General features: G+C 33.0%; 1 protein-coding gene and 1 pseudogene across 2 annotated transcripts; both read left to right on the top strand.

Annotated features, from left to right (window-relative positions):
- Positions 1-244: 244 nt before the first annotated feature.
- On the top strand, positions 245-19,888 carry LOC111318325 (N-terminal acetyltransferase A complex auxiliary subunit NAA15-like; annotated as a pseudogene). The gene is made up of 36 exons (XR_016328444.1): positions 245-483; positions 1,523-1,601; positions 2,264-2,346; positions 2,437-2,586; positions 3,484-3,544; positions 4,074-4,167; positions 4,898-5,003; positions 5,972-6,043; positions 6,145-6,260; positions 7,082-7,214; positions 7,864-7,941; positions 8,044-8,101; positions 8,234-8,303; positions 8,666-8,720; positions 8,834-8,929; positions 9,417-9,545; positions 9,649-9,731; positions 9,818-10,048; positions 13,151-13,275; positions 13,352-13,459; positions 13,581-13,673; positions 14,071-14,127; positions 14,248-14,345; positions 14,465-14,523; positions 14,612-14,723; positions 14,828-14,928; positions 15,443-15,559; positions 16,543-16,811; positions 17,758-17,843; positions 17,955-17,986; positions 18,119-18,189; positions 18,553-18,607; positions 18,721-18,816; positions 19,303-19,430; positions 19,532-19,613; positions 19,697-19,888. The product of XR_016328444.1 is annotated as an N-terminal acetyltransferase A complex auxiliary subunit NAA15-like (transcript).
- On the top strand, positions 16,782-20,734 carry LOC149514384 (N-terminal acetyltransferase A complex auxiliary subunit NAA15-like). The gene is made up of 9 exons (XM_089744960.1): positions 16,782-16,811; positions 16,918-16,941; positions 18,119-18,189; positions 18,553-18,556; positions 18,721-18,816; positions 19,303-19,430; positions 19,545-19,613; positions 19,697-19,927; positions 20,719-20,734. The coding sequence occupies exons 1-9, from the start codon at positions 16,782-16,784 to the stop codon at positions 20,732-20,734; spliced, it is 669 nt and encodes a 222-aa protein (XP_089601086.1).
- Positions 20,735-21,267: the final 533 nt, after the last annotated feature.

The following is a 21,267-nucleotide window of genomic DNA, read 5'->3' as shown; positions in this document are numbered from 1 at the left end:
ATATTTAAATGTACATATATTTTGATTAAATGTATATGTAACATATAATAATCATTTAAATTTTAAATTAACACCTATTAAACATTAAAATGATAAAAATAATTTATATTTTTATTAATTTTATATATTAAGTATCTTATTATGATATCAATTAATAAAAATTTGTGAGATCACCTCTCAGTAAATTTTCCGTCGGACAAATGAACCAACGGCTCATATATATTAATCAATAATTATTTATTTATTCCTTTTTTAATTTTACTTTTGTTCAAGCTTCTTGTTGACCGTAGGGTTGAAGCAGCAGATAACGCCACCGCTCTATTCTCTCTCTTGCAAGCCCCTAACTCTCACTTCATCAAGTCTCAATCTTCTCATTTTTTTTTCTCTTACGATTCTTGTTTTTCTTCTAAAATTTTCTAATTTTCTTCAACAATGGGAGCTTCGTTGCCTCCGAAGGAAGCTAACCTCTTCAAACTCATTGTCGTAAGGCTTCGATTCTCTTTTCTCCCTCATTTTTGAGTTCGTATCTACGTATTTCTAGTTGGTATTTATACTTGTATTTTGCTTTCTTATTTTTTGTTTATTGGATCGCACTTCTTTTTTCTTTTTGTTCTTTGCTTGCAAAACCCTAGCTGGATACTGGTCTGTTTGCTTGCTGAGAAAATCGGTGGATATCAATTATGAATAGAAATTTGGACTAGATAAGCTTGTTTGTCAATTAGGTTTTTGCTTTTGGGCAATTTTTCATATAAATTAAGTTCATTTTCTTTGTTCTGTTTGGCGATTGAAGCTTAATTAAGTTTATTGCTTTGCTTAATTTAGGTCAATGAATTCGATTTGTTGAAAAGCAACTTTAAAAAATTGAATTTTGCTTTGACCTTTTTTTTTTTTTTTTAAGTAAGGATGCTCGTTGTGCTTTCCTTTTGGTGATAATTCATTTGTATCATCATGGAGAAAATTAGAGAAATGAAAATAAAAGGGTTTGGTGACTCTTCCTACTTTAGTAATTTCTCTTGTATGTTGCCAACTTTTTAAAATAGGAATTTTGTTGGTTCCTAATGGGAAACAATTGTGGCATTTTGGCTTTGATGCACATAAGCATTCAAGACAATAACAAACTTTGTGAAACAATCTATTTAAGAATTTGATAAATTGACTGGGACAATTTTTAATGTAATTGTAGGCTTTGCTGGTTAAACTTGAATATTTATATATTTTAAGAACTTGTTCGTATTAGATATAGAATAGCAACATTTGGATGTTTTCCACACGCTATTGAGAGTTTTCCCCCCTTCCCTCTTATTTCTTCTAATTTATAGTGAAAACTAGAGTTTTGACGGGTGAATTCTTACTCTATTTTAACTTCTATAGTAATGGACTCTTGACACAGTTTTTTTGCCTGATTTTTGTGTAATTAATATTTATCTGTTATTATACTCTAGCTAATTTTCATAACTGAGTTTTTATTGCTTTGGAGGTCCATGTGCTATTGCTAAAGCTTTTGTATATTTTATCATTGCAGAAATCATATGAAACTAAACAGTACAAGAAAGGACTGAAGGCTGCAGATGCAATACTGAAAAAGTTTCCTGACCATGGAGGTAGTTTAATTTTAAGCACTTATTTATTTATTTGTTTTTGGCTGAGAGGCACTTATTGTTTAGTGTTTATGTTTGCATGGGTCTTGTAAATGTACCTGTATAAAGATGCAAGAACTCTGAAACAAAAAGAACTTTACACTTTAGAGGAAAAAGGGGCCGTCGCTAGATAGTTTATGTTGTTATCAAGGTTATTGGTTTCCATAATCCTTACAAGAATGCCTCTAAGTTTGACATGATTGTTTCTGTAGACTGTATGTTCCTTTCTCATGTCTTATGATTGCTGTCAATTGCATTTTTGAAAGCACTAGCTGTATGGTGACTAGTCCATGATTTATGATGGTTCTAGAGATAAGTGGAACATTCTAGCAGTATCAATGTGGAGATATTCTCTATCAACTGAATATATTGCATTAATTTCGGGTATATAACTACATTTTTAACCTATACAGTCTGAAATCTGCAATATTTGAATACCTTCTTCATCTTGGTTGGGTTTTGTGAATATTCATTAGTGTGCGGTATTGGTAGAGTGTAGTAGCGTTTTGTTTAATATATCCATCCTTTTAAATATGCAGTTTCCAAGTAATATTTTATACTATCTGGTAACTGTTTGTTTGTTGTGTTTGTATGTTGTCATATGGGCTTTTATTCATTATTGTCAGAAACATTATCAATGAAGGGGTTAACCTTAAATTGCATGGATCGGAAAACTGAAGCTTATGAGCTTGTTCGGCTAGGTGTAAAGGTTATCTTATTTATTTTCTTTTGGTTGCTATAATGTCAAAGCAGTGTCACTTTTTCCTAGCATTGTTTTCATGTTTGTGTCTTAATGTAGAATGATGTAAAAAGTCATGTTTGCTGGCACGTTTATGGTCTCCTCTATCGGTCAGATAGAGAATACAGGGAGGCTATCAAATGCTATTGCAACGCTTTGAGAATAGATCCAGACAACATTGAAATACTACGGGACTTGTTACTCTTGCAGGTATACCTTATTTACCTTCCTTCTCTATGATTTGTACATCTAGACTCAGTGTTAAATCTAAGACGTTTATCTGTTGTATGCTTAATGTTAAGTAAGAACATTTGCTTGTCATGGTATTTTTCGAACATTTAAAGGAGTTTCTCTGTATAAGATTTCTTGTAAGCTTTGTGGTTTGCCTAAAAGATTTTTCAGATTCCATTGTAGAATTTGAGAATCTTAAGTATTAGGGTACTTATAGGCAAGTCAATATTGCAACTAAAATAGTTTGGTGCCAACTTTTGTGCAACTGTAAGTTATGTGGTAGTTGGTAAGGGCAGGTTCATTGGGGTAACTTAATATAACTGGATAAAAACACTAAGATCAGCTACATAGTTAGTAATGAAGTGAAAATAAATTTTATGAAATTTGAAGCTGTTTAGTTGCTTGACGGAATCTACTAGTAGATGGATGGAAAAGGCATAATTATATTAAGATAGTAACAAAAGAGACGAAGATATATGGCTTAAAACAGAGGAATGGAATTTATGGAGATAACTCAACTAAAAGGGAGAGGTGTATGAGACCATGAAAAAAATATCTTCTTAAACACTTAGAAAGTAGATGAGTCAGGTGGTTTTATAACTTTGAAAATTTAGATCATAGTTTTGGTAGAAACAATTTATGGCTTTAGGGGAAGGAAAAGGATATAACAGACATCATCTGATATTCTGGCAGCAGATTAATATGAGAGATGGTTCGGATTTAGTATCTTAATTGAAGGTTTTGTTTTGAGGCACACGCAAAAATAAAACATAAGTAATATAATCAGAAGCAACCAGTCTGATTTGATCCTTTCATTCTCATTATACTGTAACAAGCAACCACCTTGAATTGATAGTTTCTGGTCTATCACCGCAGATCCTTTTTATCTCTCATTCTACTAGTTCCTTAATGGTTGAAAGTGTTTATAGAATGACAAGTAATATAATCAGAAGAAACCAGTCTGATTTGATCCTTTCATTCTCGTTATCCTGTAAGAATCAACCACCTTGAATTGATACTTTCTGGTCTACCGCCACAGAACATTTTTCTCTCTCATTCTACTAGTTCCTTAATGGTTGAAGGTTTTAACATTAATGACCTTTGCAATTAGAAAGTGTTTATACTTTCTGGATCAGATCTGGTTCGGTTCTTCTCTTAATTTCATCTGCCCATGTGCCTTACTGCTCCAGAATAGTAACAAAAGTCGGCGTCTTTGATACTGAAATTGATGATTTTCATTTCTGTTATTCTCCCTCGATGCTTTAGCCCTTGCCATATTATGGATTCTTAACTCATGATTTCAGATGATTAAGTCATTTGTTGGCATTAACATATTTGTGCCCCCCCCCCCCCCCCCCCCCTTATTTATGGTTTATATGCCTTGAAAAGTTAAAGGAAAAAGTATGAAGATGATGAGCATTTGTCTTTCTACTAAGATTTGAAAAGTTAAATGCGAGATTTGACAGGATTTGTTGATACAAGACAACAACTTTTGCATTTGAAACCAAATCATCGCGTGAACTGGATTGGCTTTGCTGTAGCCCACCATTTAAACTCAAAGTACTTGTCCTTTATTTTTTTCTTAAAAAAATTTGTTCCAATTCTTATGCTAACTTTCACCAATTTCTGTTGACTTTTATTTTGTGAAACATGTTTTAGAGTGTTGTTATTGTTATGTATACTTGAAGGTCCAAATTGAAGGGCCTTTTGGTATTGAAAGTTGAAATATTTGTTGATATAATGAAAGCCTTTCTTTAAATTAAATGCTTAATCAGGACTTAATGTTTCTAATTATATGATCAAATGGGTGCTAACATGGATGAAATTACTGTTGATTTTTAACACGTGGTTCATATTGTTTGTATGACTTCAACTAAACATCCAATAAGATATCAAACTTCTTTTATGACAATATATTGTGGGTGTAGAATGTGTTAAAGATGTTACTAATATGTATAGATAGGTGGGTAGATAGATAGGTACCCTACTATTCTAAGCTGGTTGCACTTGCATTTATGAAATTTGGTTGCAAATTAGCCTTTTACAAACAATGCCTAGTTAACTGCAGAGTTCTGTTGTTTTTGCTATAGTTTTATATGGAGACAATGATGATGCCATATTTTCATTTGGCTTTATATATGAATGAATTGAAGTTGTTGGCACAACAGTTACGAGGGTTTTTCCTTTTCTGTCCCTGTCTTAGCCGAGTAGTTCTAAGTGAATGAAGTCTTATTAATTTCATTCATCCTTTAGGTATTTATGCTGTATTCCTTTTTTTGGTTGATATTAGTGGTGCAAAAGCAGTTGAAATTTTGGAAGCATTTGAAGGGACATTAGAAGATGATTATCCACCAGATAATGAACGTTGTGAGCATGGTGAAATGCTTTTATATAAGGTATTGGTCGTGTACTTCAACTCTTTTTTTTTGCATGCATTTGTATGTGGGATGTGGCTGTAATTTCACATGAGTTGACTTCATTATACAGACATTCAAAATTTTAGAATTTATACTAACGTAGAATGGGAGTGACTGATTTGGTGCCACTTGTTAACCAGATGCCAACACAGTTAGTGAAATTATCCATAAACCAAATAAAGTAATTAAATATACAAAAATTAAAGATTTTTAATGCCTTTACCTTCTTTATAAATGGGGTCCCTTTTTTGAATTAATTCTAATTTTTTTCACATGCAATTAGAAAACCTACCCATTTCTTCTTAACTTCTTTTTTCCTTCTGCTTATTTTATTGCCAAAATCTCATCTACTTTCATGTGCATGTTACACCCATTTTTTCTACTTGTGAAGTATGGCTTTTCATGATTCTGTGTGTATGGCTGATAAGTTAAATTAAATCATCTCCAAGTTTACTTTAATCTGAGATGGAGGACTAACTAGTGGCCTATAGTGGTATTTGGCATCTATAAGATATTTAAGTCTTGATGTATTCATGTTAGAGAGAAATATGGCTTGTTCACTAATTGTTGGGCCTTCTACCAGTAATCATATCTGTGGTGTTTGTACTTAGCAGCTCTGAATCTTAATAATTGCTAATCTCCAATTATATGTTCTGTGGAACCATTTCGGAATTTTTGCTTCTAACATCTTAATAAATTACTCTATCTTCCTTTTTGACTACTCTTTTTTGGTTTAACACCATTAACACGATTCGAAAACAGCTTAACCAATTGGACAAGTACCTACAAGCCTTAGCCCTTGCAGTAGCATTTGTTTCTTTAATTATATATTGGCATAGAAATATGCATAACTACATTCATTATGCATAATGGATGCTGTACATCTAGACTAGTGGTGCCCCCTGCTGCTTTTCTGATGTTTATGAGGGTATGGTACTTTTCTCCAGATCTCTTTGCTAGAGGAATCTGGGTTTCTTGAGAGAGCACTTGAGGAATTGTATAAGAAAGAGCCAAAAATAGTACGTGTCAAATGTATAATGCCTGAATACTTTTAACATTAAAAATTTTGTAAGTTTTGAATTTTTGGACATTAAAATTCTAACCAATTCTATTATTCTAGGTTGATAAATTGACTTATAAAGAACAAGAGGTTTCTCTCCTGGTGAAACTTGGATGCCTAGAAGAAGGTGCCAATATTTACAAGGCTTTACTTACCATGAACCCTGACAATTACAGGTGAGTCTTATGCATTGGGTACTCTTTTGAAACACGTAGTTAAGGTCATTAATAAATCTTTCATAGCAAAGAATATTAGTCAACTCTTTCCTTTTATATAGCACTTCTTGAAGTTATAATTGACTTCTTTTTCTCAATGCCGTGGTGTATTATTATTGTAGGAAATGAAGAATAATTAATATTCTGAATAGTTTGTGTGTTTAAATATATTTTTGTTGGGATAATAGGTTTTTCAATTCTTCTTGTAGTAACACCCAAATTCCTTTACCTATGTTAGAACTTTATAGAAATAGTCATTATTTTTTATGCTCTATTTTCGTTGGTCCTTTAAGCTTGAAACTAATCAGTGTGTATCCCTTATGTCACAAATTCAATCGTTTTTTAGTTTTAAATTTTGTTTCTTTAAGCTTTTGCTTATACTTGTGCGTGTTACATTTACATCATGGTATCTTTACATAAAATGAGGTTATTTTTATTTTTTTCATTCTTGGGATTGGTTTATATCTCTCTGTCCTGTCAAGCCCTTTGCTTAGCTCTTTTAGTAAAAAGAAGCATTATGCACCACCTCATATATAAATATAATTAAAAAGTAGCAAAGCAACTATGAGCAGAACTGTAATTCTATACTACTATATGTGTCAACAGTCTCTTGGGTGCTTTCTCAGATTGGGAAATGAGGAAAATTCTTTCACAGAACTGTTAACTTATGTCTCTTCACTCAGTATATGCCTATATATCGGCGCAATTTATTGCTATTAGGTCTGATAATCCAGGAGCCAACCAACTTACAATTTTTGTATTTGTATATGTATATTTTTCAGATATTATGAAGGCTTGCAGAAATGCTTTGGCCTGTATTCTGAAAATGCCAAGTATCCCTCTGATGAATTTGATCGATCGGATGCATTACACAAATCACTTTCACAATAGTACACTTGGTCTTGTGCAGTTAAGGTGATGGATTTATGTTGTGCTTCTGTTTTCATTAGGAATTTATGATGGATGTTATCGATACATTCTGTTTATTGCAAAAACTCCCTAGTGGTGGAATGTGCTAGTCTAAACTGTTTTATTATGTCTTAACTGTTAGTCATATTAATTTCATTTTCTGTTTTGTATCTCTTTTTTTTTATTATTTTTTTTATGAGCTCCAAATGGTACCTTGGGATGTTCTGTTCATTATATTTACTCTGGATTTCTTCTCTCTCTCTCTCCTATTTATGGAATCACATGATGCAAATCCAACGAAAACCTTACTTTTCTGCAGAGCTGTCAAGCTTTCTCCCCTTTTCTAGAGAGAGGAAGGGTGGCTATTTTTACAAATACTCTTGTAGGGATCTTATTTTTCTTGATGGCTTGATAAGAAATTATGTGACAAAAATCTAGTGATGTGCTTCTACAACAGACACAATCCATTCAATAGCTTGTGATGTTCTTAAATAATCTAGAAATAGATAGTTGTGGTATTATGCTGAAATACTTAATTGATGTCTTGATGTGACAATTGTAAGAACTCTAGGTGGTTAAAATTATGCTTTCATATGCTTCACCCTTAGAGAATTGACGTGGACTTATATTAGAACTTTGTTTTCTCAATTTTTAGAGGATACCTCTTGATTTTCTGCAAGGAGACAAATTTTGTGAAGCAGCATTTAATTACATTAAGCCTCTTCTAACAAAGGTATATACATCCAATGAGATTTTTTTTTCTTTTTTGTGTTAGTTTGACTGGTGTTTTTAGTTTGTTGGGTGAAATAATGATATATTTTCTTGGTGGTCTCAGGGGGTTCCATCTTTATTCTCAGACCTTTCTCCCTTGTATGATCACCCTGGAAAGGTAAGTTTTCTTACTTACATATTCTAAAAATAGAATTAAGTTTCTAAATATTGATTATTCTAAACTGCTTAGCAACTGGTTGGAGCTTGATTTCATTAGGATTGATTGCCTGCTTTGTTGACACTTACATTGGCAGACATATTGGAACAACTTATTCTTGAGTTGGAGCATTCAATTAGGACCATCGGCAGATACCCTGATAGCTAGTATATGCTTTAAAACCTTGTGTAATATTTTATTAAGTCTTAAAAGCAAATAAATGTTTAGATTTACTACTCTTTGAGTTAATATAGACTTCCAGCCCTTATGTGATATTCTAGTAAGTCTTAACAGTGTCTAAATGTTTAGATATTGGGTGCGGTCTGAGTGCATTTTTTTCTTTTACTGCTTATTGTTTGGTGAAGTCCTCAGTCATTTATGTGTTGTTATCTATTAAACAAGTACATAATGGTTGTCCCATATGGTTGCATGTGAAGTTTCTATATATTTTTGTTTGTATGCTAATACACAAGCACGCATTTGGTATTACGCTGAGTCCTTTCTTGCTTGTGTTTCATATTGAGTGCAGGACAGAGAAAGAGCCCCCTTCAACACTTTTATGGATTTTATTCTTTTTGGCTCAGGCGGGTAATCATCAGGTTTCCTCACCCCGTGGGCCATGGCCTTTTCTTCTTTTCTGGCTATAAATGTTTGGTGCTTTCTTTGCATTTGAGTAACTTTGAATTTATTGATGCAGCATTATGATAGAAAAGGCCAATATGATGTTGCTCTTTCAAAAATTAATGAGGCCATAGAGCACACACCAACTGTAATTGATTTATACTCTGTCAAGGTTTGTTCTCGTCTTCAATCTTCAAATTTTTGCATTGGCTTCATCTACTGGTTTTAGATTTTTGTTAGCTGGATTCTTTTATTTTATTTTTTGATCTTATATTTTGAAATCTTTTTGCCTGGTTTGTCTCGCATCTCACAAGGCATAGCAATACCTGAAAATCTTTCTAGATATTTCCTTGTAGTTATCGTTCACTTGTGAGAGGCTTATCACTTTCTATGATACTGACCTTGATTGAATATATTGTTTTGCACTAAATTGTGCAAAGTTGATATACATTCATTTAAAATGCATACTAGTTTTTCTTTGTGGACCTTAAGTCTTGATGGGCATTGGGCAGGCATATGACCTCCTTTCTTAGGTTTTAGGGTTTTTGGTACATGGCTATTGTTTCTTGATGAACCTTTTTACTATCTTTTGGAGAAGTTCTTGGAATTTTCTTGAAGGTGGTTCTATGTGTATATTATTTACTTCTCTTTGGTGACAGAGTCGGATACTGAAACATGCTGGTGATTTGGTAGCTGCAGCTTCATTGGCAGATGAAGCTAGGTGTATGGATCTCGCAGACCGTTATATAAACAGTGAATCTGTGAAGCGAATGTTGCAGGCTGATCAGGTTCTAAAGCTCCCCCCTTCATCTTTTATCATAGTTAATATTTGTCACCGTAAATTTCTTTCAGTATTACTGTACTGTTCACAAACTTTTTCCACTCTTGAAGGTGGCTTTGGCAGAAAAAACTGCTATTTTGTTCACAAAAGATGGGGACCAGCACAACAACCTTCATGACATGCAGTGCATGTGGTCTGTTTTTGTTTATTACCTTCGACATGTTGTTGTCTCTAATTATAATTTGCGTGCACCCACTGAGTGTTATCCATCTTTTGAAGGTATGAGCTTGCTTCTGGTGAAAGTTACTTTCGACAAGGTGATCTTGGACGGGCCCTGAAGAAATTTTTAGCTGTGGAGAAGCACTATGCTGATATTGCTGAAGATCAATTTGATTTCCATTCTTATTGTTTGCGGAAAATGACACTCTGTGCATATGTTGAAATGCTAAAATTTCAAGATCGGTTGCATTCACATGCTTATTTTCACAAAGCAGCAGCTGGTGCCATCAGGTGAACATTTTTGTTAGGATCTGCAAGCTTTTCGATGATTTGCAATAGACTTATTCCGTTTGGTTGTGGCCTGTACGTGAAAAATGCTATGTAATCTCTGTTGTCTACTTGTCTGGGTGCTTTTAGCTTCTGTCACCTATTGTTGATCAACACATGCATGTGATGCTTCACTTTGGATTAGATTTTCTTTGCCTCCCTCTTTTTCCTTTTGTCTTTTGGGGAATGGGGGATTATTGCATACATATATATTGCATTAATCATATGTTGCAATGATGAGTTGTCTGAACCTTGCTTTCAAAGCATGAAAAACTTCCTAAAGGTAACTGTTGTTCATTACTTACCCTTGTACAACCATTCATTTGTTAATTAGACACTCCCATTATGATATCCAGTCTAATTCAAGACTCTTCTAGCAGCCCCCCCATTAATAGGGGAGGGGCTATCTGATTCCCTTCCACTACTCTAGTTTTTCCTTGAATCTTGGATGTACGGATTTACAACATTTTTCAAGACAAAACCTCGCTAAGTTTATAATCAAGAAAGTATCAAGATTCCTTTTCTTACATTTGGTTTTGCTAGAGAAAATTTTTCGAGTTATATGAGCAAAACAGAATATAGGGTTCCAAGTTTTTTGTTGATCAAGCAACAACCTGATTTGAACCAGGGAATAAGGGATTTGCAGTCCCTCGCCTTACTGGTTGGCCATGTCACCAAAGGTTAGAAACAAAAAAAATGAGAGTATCCCCTTTTTAGTTATAGATTGGAACCATACCTTCAATTAGTTATAGTATCTCAAGTAAAAAATTAGTATTGTTCTTTTTTTCAATTAAAAAAATTTTTTTAATTTGATTTATATTATATTATAATAATATAACAACAATTATGATTCTATGTAAACCCCAGAACAAAAGTTATTACACAGCTATAGTTATCTAATAATGTATTTCATCTATCTAGATATGATGTCCATAGGGAATTAGCAAAAAATTATCATGTTTCAATTTTTCATTGAATAGATTAAAATTAAAGAAAAATAGAATTTTTCATCGAGCACGTTGTGTGTTTTCTCCACTAGAGTTCTATAATGGAATAAAAAAAAGGAAAGAATATAAATAGAAATGCTATATCTGCGCATGTTTAATAAATACAAGCCTCTTTTCGTGCACACTTCAATCATATTGTAAATATTCTACTAAAAAATAAAAAACTAAAAAGTTGGTGAAACGTCTCTCTGCAAATCATTTTTTGAACAATGGAATCTATGGAAAAGTTAAGTTCTAGAAAAATCAACTCTTTCCCTATATATGTTTTATGATTATTTTCTCTTTATCTAAATGAATAGATAAAATTAGGAATTCATTTTATTTTTCTAGTATTCAATTGGATTGGAATATGTAATATCATAATAATGGTAGCAATGGAATTATTATTATAATAATGGTAGCAATGGAATTATTATTATTGATATTCTATACAAAACTCCATTCGGCTAAATGGCTATCATATTGACTATAATACTAAGGCCTTTTTTTGTAACTGATAGATTCATAAGTTTTTCCTTAATTCACTCTTACATGGATTATTGAAAATTAAAAGTATATCAAAATGAAATAACTAATAAATTGACTAATTCAAAATTTTCAAATTAGCGATTTTTTTATTCCTGAATATCCAACTCACTAATTAATTCTTTATAGTGTATTTTATTTTTCTTTGATAAATAAGATAGTAGCCAATGATGTTTTCCTATAATTTTACATAGACCTTTTTGAGGTAAATATCTTTTTTGTGCAATTCCTAATTTGAGGTAAATCTTTGTATCTTATTTGTGAAACTAATTAGTTGAAATTCAATGGACTCCTTGTTTTCTTTTTTCTCCCCTTGAAAATTAACTGAGATCCATGAATGAATTTTTTTATCATAAAACAAAATTTTCTCTCTTCTTTTTGAATGTGAATTTTAATAATGAGTAATAATAATACTAGTCATTTTGATATGCACATTGATTTTAAGTTCGTTATGAACTTTATGATTTTTTCAAATAATGTTAATCAATCTGTTTTTCAATTTCATTTGTATAGGAATACAAAAGAGAGTTTTAGAGTTCAAATAAGAGGTTGTTGTTGATTCATTTGTTGATCTAATTGATATGTATGTGATTAAATTAGTATTATGTATCAGAATGCTATGTAAGACAATCCTTGTGCCCCGTCTCTTTGTTTTATATACCTGATGGACCAAATACATAATATATAGGAAAATGTACCATTAACGAATTTTCAACTGTGGATGCATGTCTATCCTTACCATACAGAAACAAATGCTATTAATAAGCCAATTATGTTATATTATAAAGCAGTTTTTTTTGTTTGTGGCTTTACACATACCTTAGTTGCAATAACTCCTCTTGCCCTGGTAGGAGGTCGGAAGTTCAAATGCTCTCCCACAAATTATTAACTATTAAAAGAAGATGCAAATATTTGGATCTGCTTAAAAAATTTGTGTTCAATTGATGCTCAAGTCAAATTTAATTTAACAAGTATTCTAGATTATAGTTTCTGATTTTTATAAGGTTATATACTTGTTTCATACTTAGGATGGTGTTTTACGTTGTACTTAGGGGATTCTTATTATGTCGAGACCTTGTGGTATATGCCAAACAGGATAAAAATTTTGCTTGGTAGTCTCAATTTGCTTTCGTTATATCTTTTGTAAGTTCATATTCTCGTGATGTTATTACTGAAAGGATTAAATGTTCCTTGCAGGCATATTGAAATTTGAGATTGTGGCTTTTTAAATGATAGGAAGGCGGCGCCTGGGATTTCTGTTGGGTTAAGTATGGAGAATTGCATGTTACTGTACCAGAATTTATTTGTTGATTATAGCTTTTTATATTGATCTTATTGATTTGATGGTGAAATGGAATGGGATGATATAGTGACAGGCCATGGAACAATTAAGTAATAGTTTTTGTGATTGATCCATTGTCCCATTTCTATGTTGGTGTTTCTTTCTCTGAAACTCTTGGCTTGAAACTGGTGATTACTTCAATTTTGAACCTTTCTTTCTGCATTGTGATAATTATTGGATTTTGAAGTGCAAATGCTATCTAAAGTTGTTTGATTCTCCTTTGAACTCACTGGCTGAAGAAGAGGATGACACATCAAAGACTCCTTCTCAGAAAAAGAAAATGAAGAAGCAGAGGAAGGTGGAACGAGCTTAAGAAAGTATATCAGCTTGTTTTGGTGATTCTTGGCTAACACTCTCTTTGATGATTTCATTCTGATGCGTGTATTATTTTAGGAGGCAGAGGAGAAAAATGAAGAATCAAGTTCTAGTGGCATCTCGAAGTCTGGGAAACGACATGTTAAACCTGTAGATCCTTATCCTTTTGGAGAAAAATTATTGAAGGTTACCTATTATTATCTTTTCCCTGTGCTTTAGATTCCTGATTAAAGTCCTCGTGCTGTAAAAATGTGTTACGCTAATGCCTATTAAGCTAAGACTGTTTAATCTGTATTTTTTTTTTCAGACAGAGTATCCCTTGTCAGAAGCAACGAAGTACTTGAAGTTGCTTCAGAAGAACTCACCTGATTCTTTGGAGACGCACTTACTTTCTTTTGAAGTAAATATGAGAAAGCAGAAGATTTTGCTTGCCTTTCAGTTATTATATTTTCCAAGAATTGAACATGAGATGTGTTTCTTGTTCTTTTTGCGTTTGGTCAACTAGAACTGATATTTAATTGTCAGCTAGTGGTTTGTGAGGAAGCCCCTTCTCTTGTTTTCTCCTCTCTTTTTTCACTTGCTGCCTGTGGATATGTTCTTGAAATAAAGAAACTGTACTGTTTAACCAAACATCCTTTTCTTATTACTCTACTCACTCAATGAATTTATGTGTGAATTAGATAGTTTGCACAACATATCTTTGAGTTGTAGAACAATGGTTTTGTGCAGTAGTACTTTTACTATTTCATGAGCTCATATTAGTACGTTTGTCTTGGTTTTATTTTGTTTTCCTGAAGGCTGTAAAGCAACTGCTAAGGCTGGATGCTGAGAATCCAGATTCACATTGCTGCTTGGTATGTAACATCTGCCCTACCATATTTGTGCACTCCCATGCACAACTGCATTCTTTTCTGTTCTTAGATACAAAGATCATGTAATCTTTACAATGCTTATTTGAATTTAATCTAATGCAGATTAAATTTTTCCATAAATTGGGCTCAATGCCTGCTCCATTAACTGATGCTGAAAAACTTGTTTGGAGTGTCTTAGAAGCTGAGCGTCCATCCATCAGGTTCTCTTTGAAATGGTTTTATGATAGCTATTCCCCGTACTAGAATTTTGTTGTGTTACTGTTACTATTATTATTTTGATCCCTGATGCATTAAATCCCTTTATTTTCTCTTTCCGCAGTCAATTGCAGGAGAAAACTCTTAGTGAGGCGAACAAAGTTTTCCTTGGTAAACATGAAGGTATTACGACCTTTACATAACATGATGCATTTTAGGTTCCTTGAGGTAGGTTGTATAATCATGCAAATTTCACTTTTTGGTTCTGCAGAATCTTTGATGCATATAGTGGCGTTTGCAGAAATGTTATATACCTTGGAGCAGACCAAGAAACTTGAGGCTGTTAAGTTAATTGAAGATTCATGCAATAAAGTCATGCCAATGTAATGCTCTTAGCGTACATTAAAATTTTTGCTGTTTGATGTCGATTCCATGCCTTGCAACTTACTCTTGAGATTAATTGTTTCTTTCTCTTTTGCTTGTCCAGGAATGGGGCACTTGGACCAGTACTGTAGTGGAAACTCAAGGACTGTATTGCAGTCCATAAACTCTTAGAAAAGGTTCTTATTGACCAAGATGCTGCTTTGAGTAAGTATAATTCTCCACATAAATTGATGCTGACTAGAAATTTGACTTTGACTCCATTAACAACTAATGAAATTAATTACTGTTGTTTGTTTAGAAAGTATTTTAGTAAGAATATTAATGGTATTGAAATTTTGATATACTGTTAATTGAATATTATAGATTAGATGCCTAAAAGTAAAACATTAAATTAGGAATTTTAAATTTATGGTTTCAACATCATTCAGTGATTTTTTTGAGATGTATCTCACGAGTTCTGATTATTTGGTTTTTGTTATTATGATGCTTAATCTTTGAAAGTTGGATGCTGTGATTATTATTGGCATTTTAAAGAAAGGTGGACTTTCATGATAATATTCTCACTTTCTTATTGATGTTTATTTAATTGAAGTTGCAAGCTATGTGACAAAATTATTCAAGAAATGATTGTTTATCCTTTGATTAGGCCCTCTTTATTGATAGCTTATTAGACAATTGAAGTAAAATTATGTAGACAATTTGAAAGAGTGCTTTGCAGCAGGCGGAAAAAAGGCGCATCTTGAAGTTGTGCAAGCCATGACAATGCTTTCTTCTGTTGCTTTGAGATCAAACTTGTCGCTGCCTTTCTAATCGTGAAATGCATTCCTTTGCAAATGTGTATAATTTATCCGCATTTATGATTTTAGGGTTGAAATATATATATATATATTCTTTTAATTTGCTCACCATTTGGTTGAGATCTTTAGAGATATCTGGCTCCATGGTTTTGCCCCAAAATTTGAGGTGCTATAGAAAATTTTTGGGTGCTGCTGAAGAAATCTTCTGGTCAGCATGGGAAGAACACTGTTTTAGGGCTAATCTTTGCCTTTAACTTGGTTTTCTTCTCAATTGATTCATTATTTCAATTTGTTGTTCAAGATTTTGCTAATTTTCTCCTTGATAATATAGTTATCAACAATGTTTTAGAAGCTGATCATGGGGTGCAGTGATGGTTGACCCCATGGAATCATAAACACCACCATGTGTCTTTGGGAATGGGACTAATGAGAAGGGGAGGGTCCTCCCCTTAATTTGAGAAAAGTCTAAATTTCTAAACCACCAAATAAAATGATCAGCTCTTTTTTTTTTTGGTGAATTGGTGAGGGGTCTTTTTGTAATTTTAGATATTTATCAGTCTTTCACCATCCTTCTGGCCAATTTGGAGAAACGATGCTATTCCTTCTCACTACTCATCCTTGCAACTTTTAAGCTTTGGCTTGGCTGGGCTTTTGGTTAACGTTTGGTGTGGGGGTAATTTAGATTTTAATTTAGAATTGCTTTTGGTAACATTCGCATCCTCCATTCTTCCTCAACTTTGTTTTCGTTAGAAAAATGAAATTTCTTTTAAAATTGATGGGGCTCCTCCACTTTTTCTGTTTGCATTTTTTTTTCATTTATATAAAAGAAGCAAAGCTGATTTTCATCAAATATGTTTTTCATTTAGTCACTACATTTATTTTAAATACAAAAAAGTCAATTTTTAATTTAAAATTTAATTGGTTAAGTTTCAACGGTTAGATTTTTTTGCATTTTAAATTTAAAACCCACTGTCTTCAGCCATTCTTATCATCATTTCAATTTTCTTTCTCTCAAATTTAGGTTTTTCGTTTTTGGATTCCCTTTCGGCTTGGAATATAGATTATTGTCGATAATATCGACATCAAGCAAGTAATGAGTCGATTCAAATTTCCTTGAGATTGGGCATCAAGATTAGGTTGGGAAATTAGGGTTCTTGATCTGATAAGAGGGAAATTAATTACTTTGAGGTGAAGGAATTTTTCTCGGCCATTGGTCAATCCAAACAAAGTAGAGAATTAGTTGGTGGAGGACAAATTGGAATGTGTGAGGAATTTGGAGACCTTCTGAAGGTTTGATTTCTACCATTTTAATTTTATTTAAATTTTTTTATTTCAAATAATGCTGTATTGATTTTTTTTAATTTTTTTCTGATGATAAAATGTGTTCTCGTTATAGACTGTAGATAATGATATTGCTAGTGTAAGCTGTTTTATTATGTCTTACCTGTAGTCATATTAATTTGATTTTCTGTTTGGTATTTTTTTTAATGAGCTCCAAATGGTACCTTGGGATGTTCTGTTCATTATATTTACTATGGATTTCTTCTCTCTCTTATTTATAGAATCACATGATGCAAATCCAACGAAAACCTTACTTTTTTGTAGAGCTATCAAGCTTTCTCCCTTTTTCTATAGAGAGGAGGGGCGGCTATTTTTACAAATACTCTTGTAGGGATCTTGTTTTTCTTGATGGCTTGATAAGAAATTGTGTGACAAAAATCTAGTGATGTGCTTCTACAATAGACACAGTCCATTCGATGGCTTGTGATATTCTTAAATAATCTAGAAATAGATAGTTGTGGTATTATGTTGAAAGACTTCATTGATGTCTTGATGTGAAAATAGTAAGAACTCTAGGTGGTTAAAATTATGCTTTCATATGCTTCACCCCTAGAGAGTTGACATGGTGGCTAATTCTTTTATTAGTGGCTATCTTTATCTCATTCTTTTAGTTAAACTGACTTTCCTATATAAAAACCTTTTGACGGTGGGCCAGGTTATGGCATGATTGAAATAAAGTGTCAAACTCTAGAGCTTTTGGGATTTGACTGATGCAGTGAGGATGTATTTAAATTGTTTTCTTCGTGTAACCCACATTTGTTATGTATTCATTCATGAGAATTGTAATTATTGCTGTTACAATGTGCATCATTATTGCCAATAAATGCTACTTCCTTTATGAAATGTGATGAATGTTCTAGGACTTATATTAGAACTTTGTTTTCTCAATTTTTAGAGGGTACCACTTGATTTTCTGCACGGAAACAAATTTCGTAAAGCGGCAATTGATTGCATTAAGCCTCTTCTAACCTTTATATCCAAGTGAGAATTTTTTTTTTTTTTTGTATTAGTTTGACTGGTGTTTTTTAGTTTGTTGGGTGAAATAATGATATATTTTTTCTGTGGCCTCATGGGGTTCCATCTTTATTTCAGACCTTTCTCCCTTGTACGGTCACCCTAGAAAGGTAAGTTTTCTTACTTACATATTCTAAAAATAGAATTAAGTTTCTAAATATTGATTCTCCTAAACTGCTTAGCAACTGATTGGAGCTTGATTTCATTAGGATTGATTACCTGCTTTGTTGACACTTATACAGGCAAACATGTTGGAACAACTTATTTTTGAGTTGGAGCATTCAATTAGGACCGCCGGCAGATACCTTGATAGGTAGTATATGCTTTAAACCCTTGTGTAATATTTTAGTAAGTCTTAAAAGCAAATAAATGTTTAGATTTACTACTTTTTGAGGTAATATAGACTTTCAGCCCTTATGTGATATTCTAGTAAGTCTTAACAGTGTCCAAATGTTTAGATATTGGGTATGGTCTGATTGCATGTTTATCTTTTACTGCTTATTGTTTGGTGAAGTCCTCAGTCATTTATGTGTTGTTATCTATTAAACAAGTACATAATGGTTGTCCCATATGGTTGCATGTGAAGTTTCTATGTTTTTGTTTGTATGCTAATACACAAGCACGCATTTGGTATTATGCTGAGTTATTTCTTGCTTGTGTTTCATATTGAGTGCAGGACAGTGAAAGAGCCCCCTTCAACACTTTTATGGATTTTATTCTTTTTGGCTTAGGTGGGTAACCATCAGGTTTCCTCACCCCATGGGCCATGGCCTTTTCTTCTTTTCTTGCTATAAATATTTAGTGCTTTCTTTGCATTTGAGTAACTTTGAATTTATTGATGCAGCATTATGACAGAAGAGGACAATATGACGTTGCTCTTTCAAAAATTAATGAGGCCATAGAGCACACACCAACTGTAATTGATTTATACTCTGTCAAGGTTTGTTCTCGTCTTCAATCTTCAAATTTTTGCAATGGCTTCATCTGCTGGGTTTTATATTTTTGTCAGCTGGATTCTTTTCTTTTATTTTTTTCTTATATTTTGAATTCTTTTTGCCTGGTTTGTCTCGCATCTCACAAGGCATAGCATTACCTGAAAATCTTTCTAGATATTGCCCTGGAGTTATCGTTCACTTGTAGGAGACTTATCACTTTCTATGATACTGACCTTGATTGAATGTATTATTTTGCACTAAATTGTGCAAAGTTGATATGCATTCATTTAAAATGCATACTAGTTTTTCTTTGTGGACCTTAAGTCTTGATGGGCATTGGGCAGGCATATGACCTCCTTTCTTAGGTTTTGGGGTTTTTGGTAGATGGCTATTGTTTCTTGATGAACCTTTTTACTATCTTTTGGAGAAGTTCTTGGAATTTTCTTGAAGCTGTGTCTATGTGTATATTATTTACTTTTCTTTGGTGACAGAGTCGGATACTGAAACATGCTGGTGATTTGGTAGCTGTGGCTTCATTGACAGATGAAGCTAGGTGTATGGATCTTGCAGATCGCTATATAAACAGTGAATCTGTGAAGCGAATGTTGCAGGCTGATAGGTTCTAAAGCTCCCCCCTTCATCTTTTGTCATAGTTAATATTTGTCACTAAATTTCTTTCGGTATTATTTTACTGTTCACAAACTTTTTCTACTCTTGAAGGTGGCTTTGGCAGGAAAAACTGCTGTTTTGTTCACAAAAGATGGGGCCAGCACACCAACCTTCATGACATGCAGTGCATGTGGTCTGTTTTTGTTTATTACCTTCCACATGTTGTCTCTAATTATAATTTGGGTACACCTACTGAGTGTTATCCATCTTTTGAAGGTATGAACTTGCTTCTGATGAAAGTTACTTTCGACATGGTGATCTTGGACGAGGCCTGGAGAAATTTATAGCTGTGGAGAAGCACTATGTTGATATTACTGAAGATCAATTTGTTTTCCATTCTTATTGTTTGCGGAAAATGACACCACGTTCATATGTTGGAAAGCTAAAATTTAAAGATTGGTTGCATTCACTTGCTTATTTTCACAAACTAGCAGCTGGAGCCATCAGGTGAACATTTTTGTTAGGATCTGCAAGCTTTTCAATGATTTGCAATAGACTTAGAAACCAAAAAAAAATGAGTGCATCCCCTTTATAACTTTAGTTATAGATTGGATCCATACCTTCAATTAGTTATAGTATCTCAAGTAAAAAAATTAGTATTGTTCCTTTTTTCTTTCAATGAAAAAAAGTCTTAATTTGATTTATATTATAATGTAATAATATAACAACAATTATGAGTCTAGGTAAACCCCATAACGAAAGTTATTGCAGGGCAACAAAAAGTTCAACCCAACAATGAAAAGCAGCTTGAGGTTTTTGTTCTTTTCATTCCTATGCCATTATGAAAATTTTTATCTTTACGAGTACCCATTTGCATGTTCATTGATTTATGATTTGGGTGTGAGTTTTTTGGTTTCATTTTGTGTCTTTTGTCATCTATTGCCTTGCTTATAAGTACTTCAGTTTAAGGTACCCATTTGCCTGTACTGCTAGTTCATACATTTGAAGATTTTATCTTGGTTAATGAGGAGGTCAAATAATTTGATAGAATTTCAAGCTATTGCTATTTGAAATTACCTTCTGCAGATGTTTAGCTCAGAAATCAGATTGATTTAGTTAGATATATGAGGGTTGATTAGGAGACACTGTCTGGTGTAATATAAAAAATTTTGGCTGAGGGGCTCAAATGAGCAAGTTCAAGTCCTGAAAGTAGCCTCATTGTGTAAAAAATGCTGAATCCTAAAGGCTAGGAACATTTTTCAAATGACTCTTCTTGGTTTCTCATCCTTCATTGGCAGGATTGAGTCTGAGTAATGATCCTCTTTATGAGGGAAGATTACTCAAAAGGCTGTTTAGAAAGCATTCTCCAAATTGCTATAAAAACCAACCATCATAGCAAAACAGCAGTGTCTGTGTTTCTTCATTTTTGGGTTCTGCCACACACTGAAATACCCTTTGCATATCAACAGGAGCTGACCTCAACCTCTGGACCTTGTGATCCTTTATGTTCAGTTGATGAAGCTAGCTCGTTAGAGTTTGAAGTTACTTACCAGCCAAAGACTAATTTGTTGAAAACTATTGGTGTTTTCACAGCAGCTTTAACAGGGACTGTGGCAATTAACCTATCATGGGTTACCAACATCCAGGTTTATCTTTAATTTCTTGTGCAATCCTTTCTTTGTAGGTTTTAATCATTTTTTCATCTTTGGCCAATATTTTGCATATTCTTGTATTATGCACAGAAGCCTTTCTTAATTTGGTCTAATTTCATAATGCATATTTCTATGGCATTGCTTTTTGTAATAGGATATGTAGGCATTATCTTTGAATAATTTCTTGCCTTCAAT

Source organism: Durio zibethinus, chromosome 16, assembly GCF_047325235.1.
Source record: "Durio zibethinus cultivar Kanyao isolate XHJ-2024 chromosome 16, ASM4732523v1, whole genome shotgun sequence".
Classification (NCBI taxonomy): domain Eukaryota; kingdom Viridiplantae; phylum Streptophyta; class Magnoliopsida; order Malvales; family Malvaceae; genus Durio; species Durio zibethinus.
This window is presented reverse-complemented; position numbering and strand designations above follow the sequence as displayed.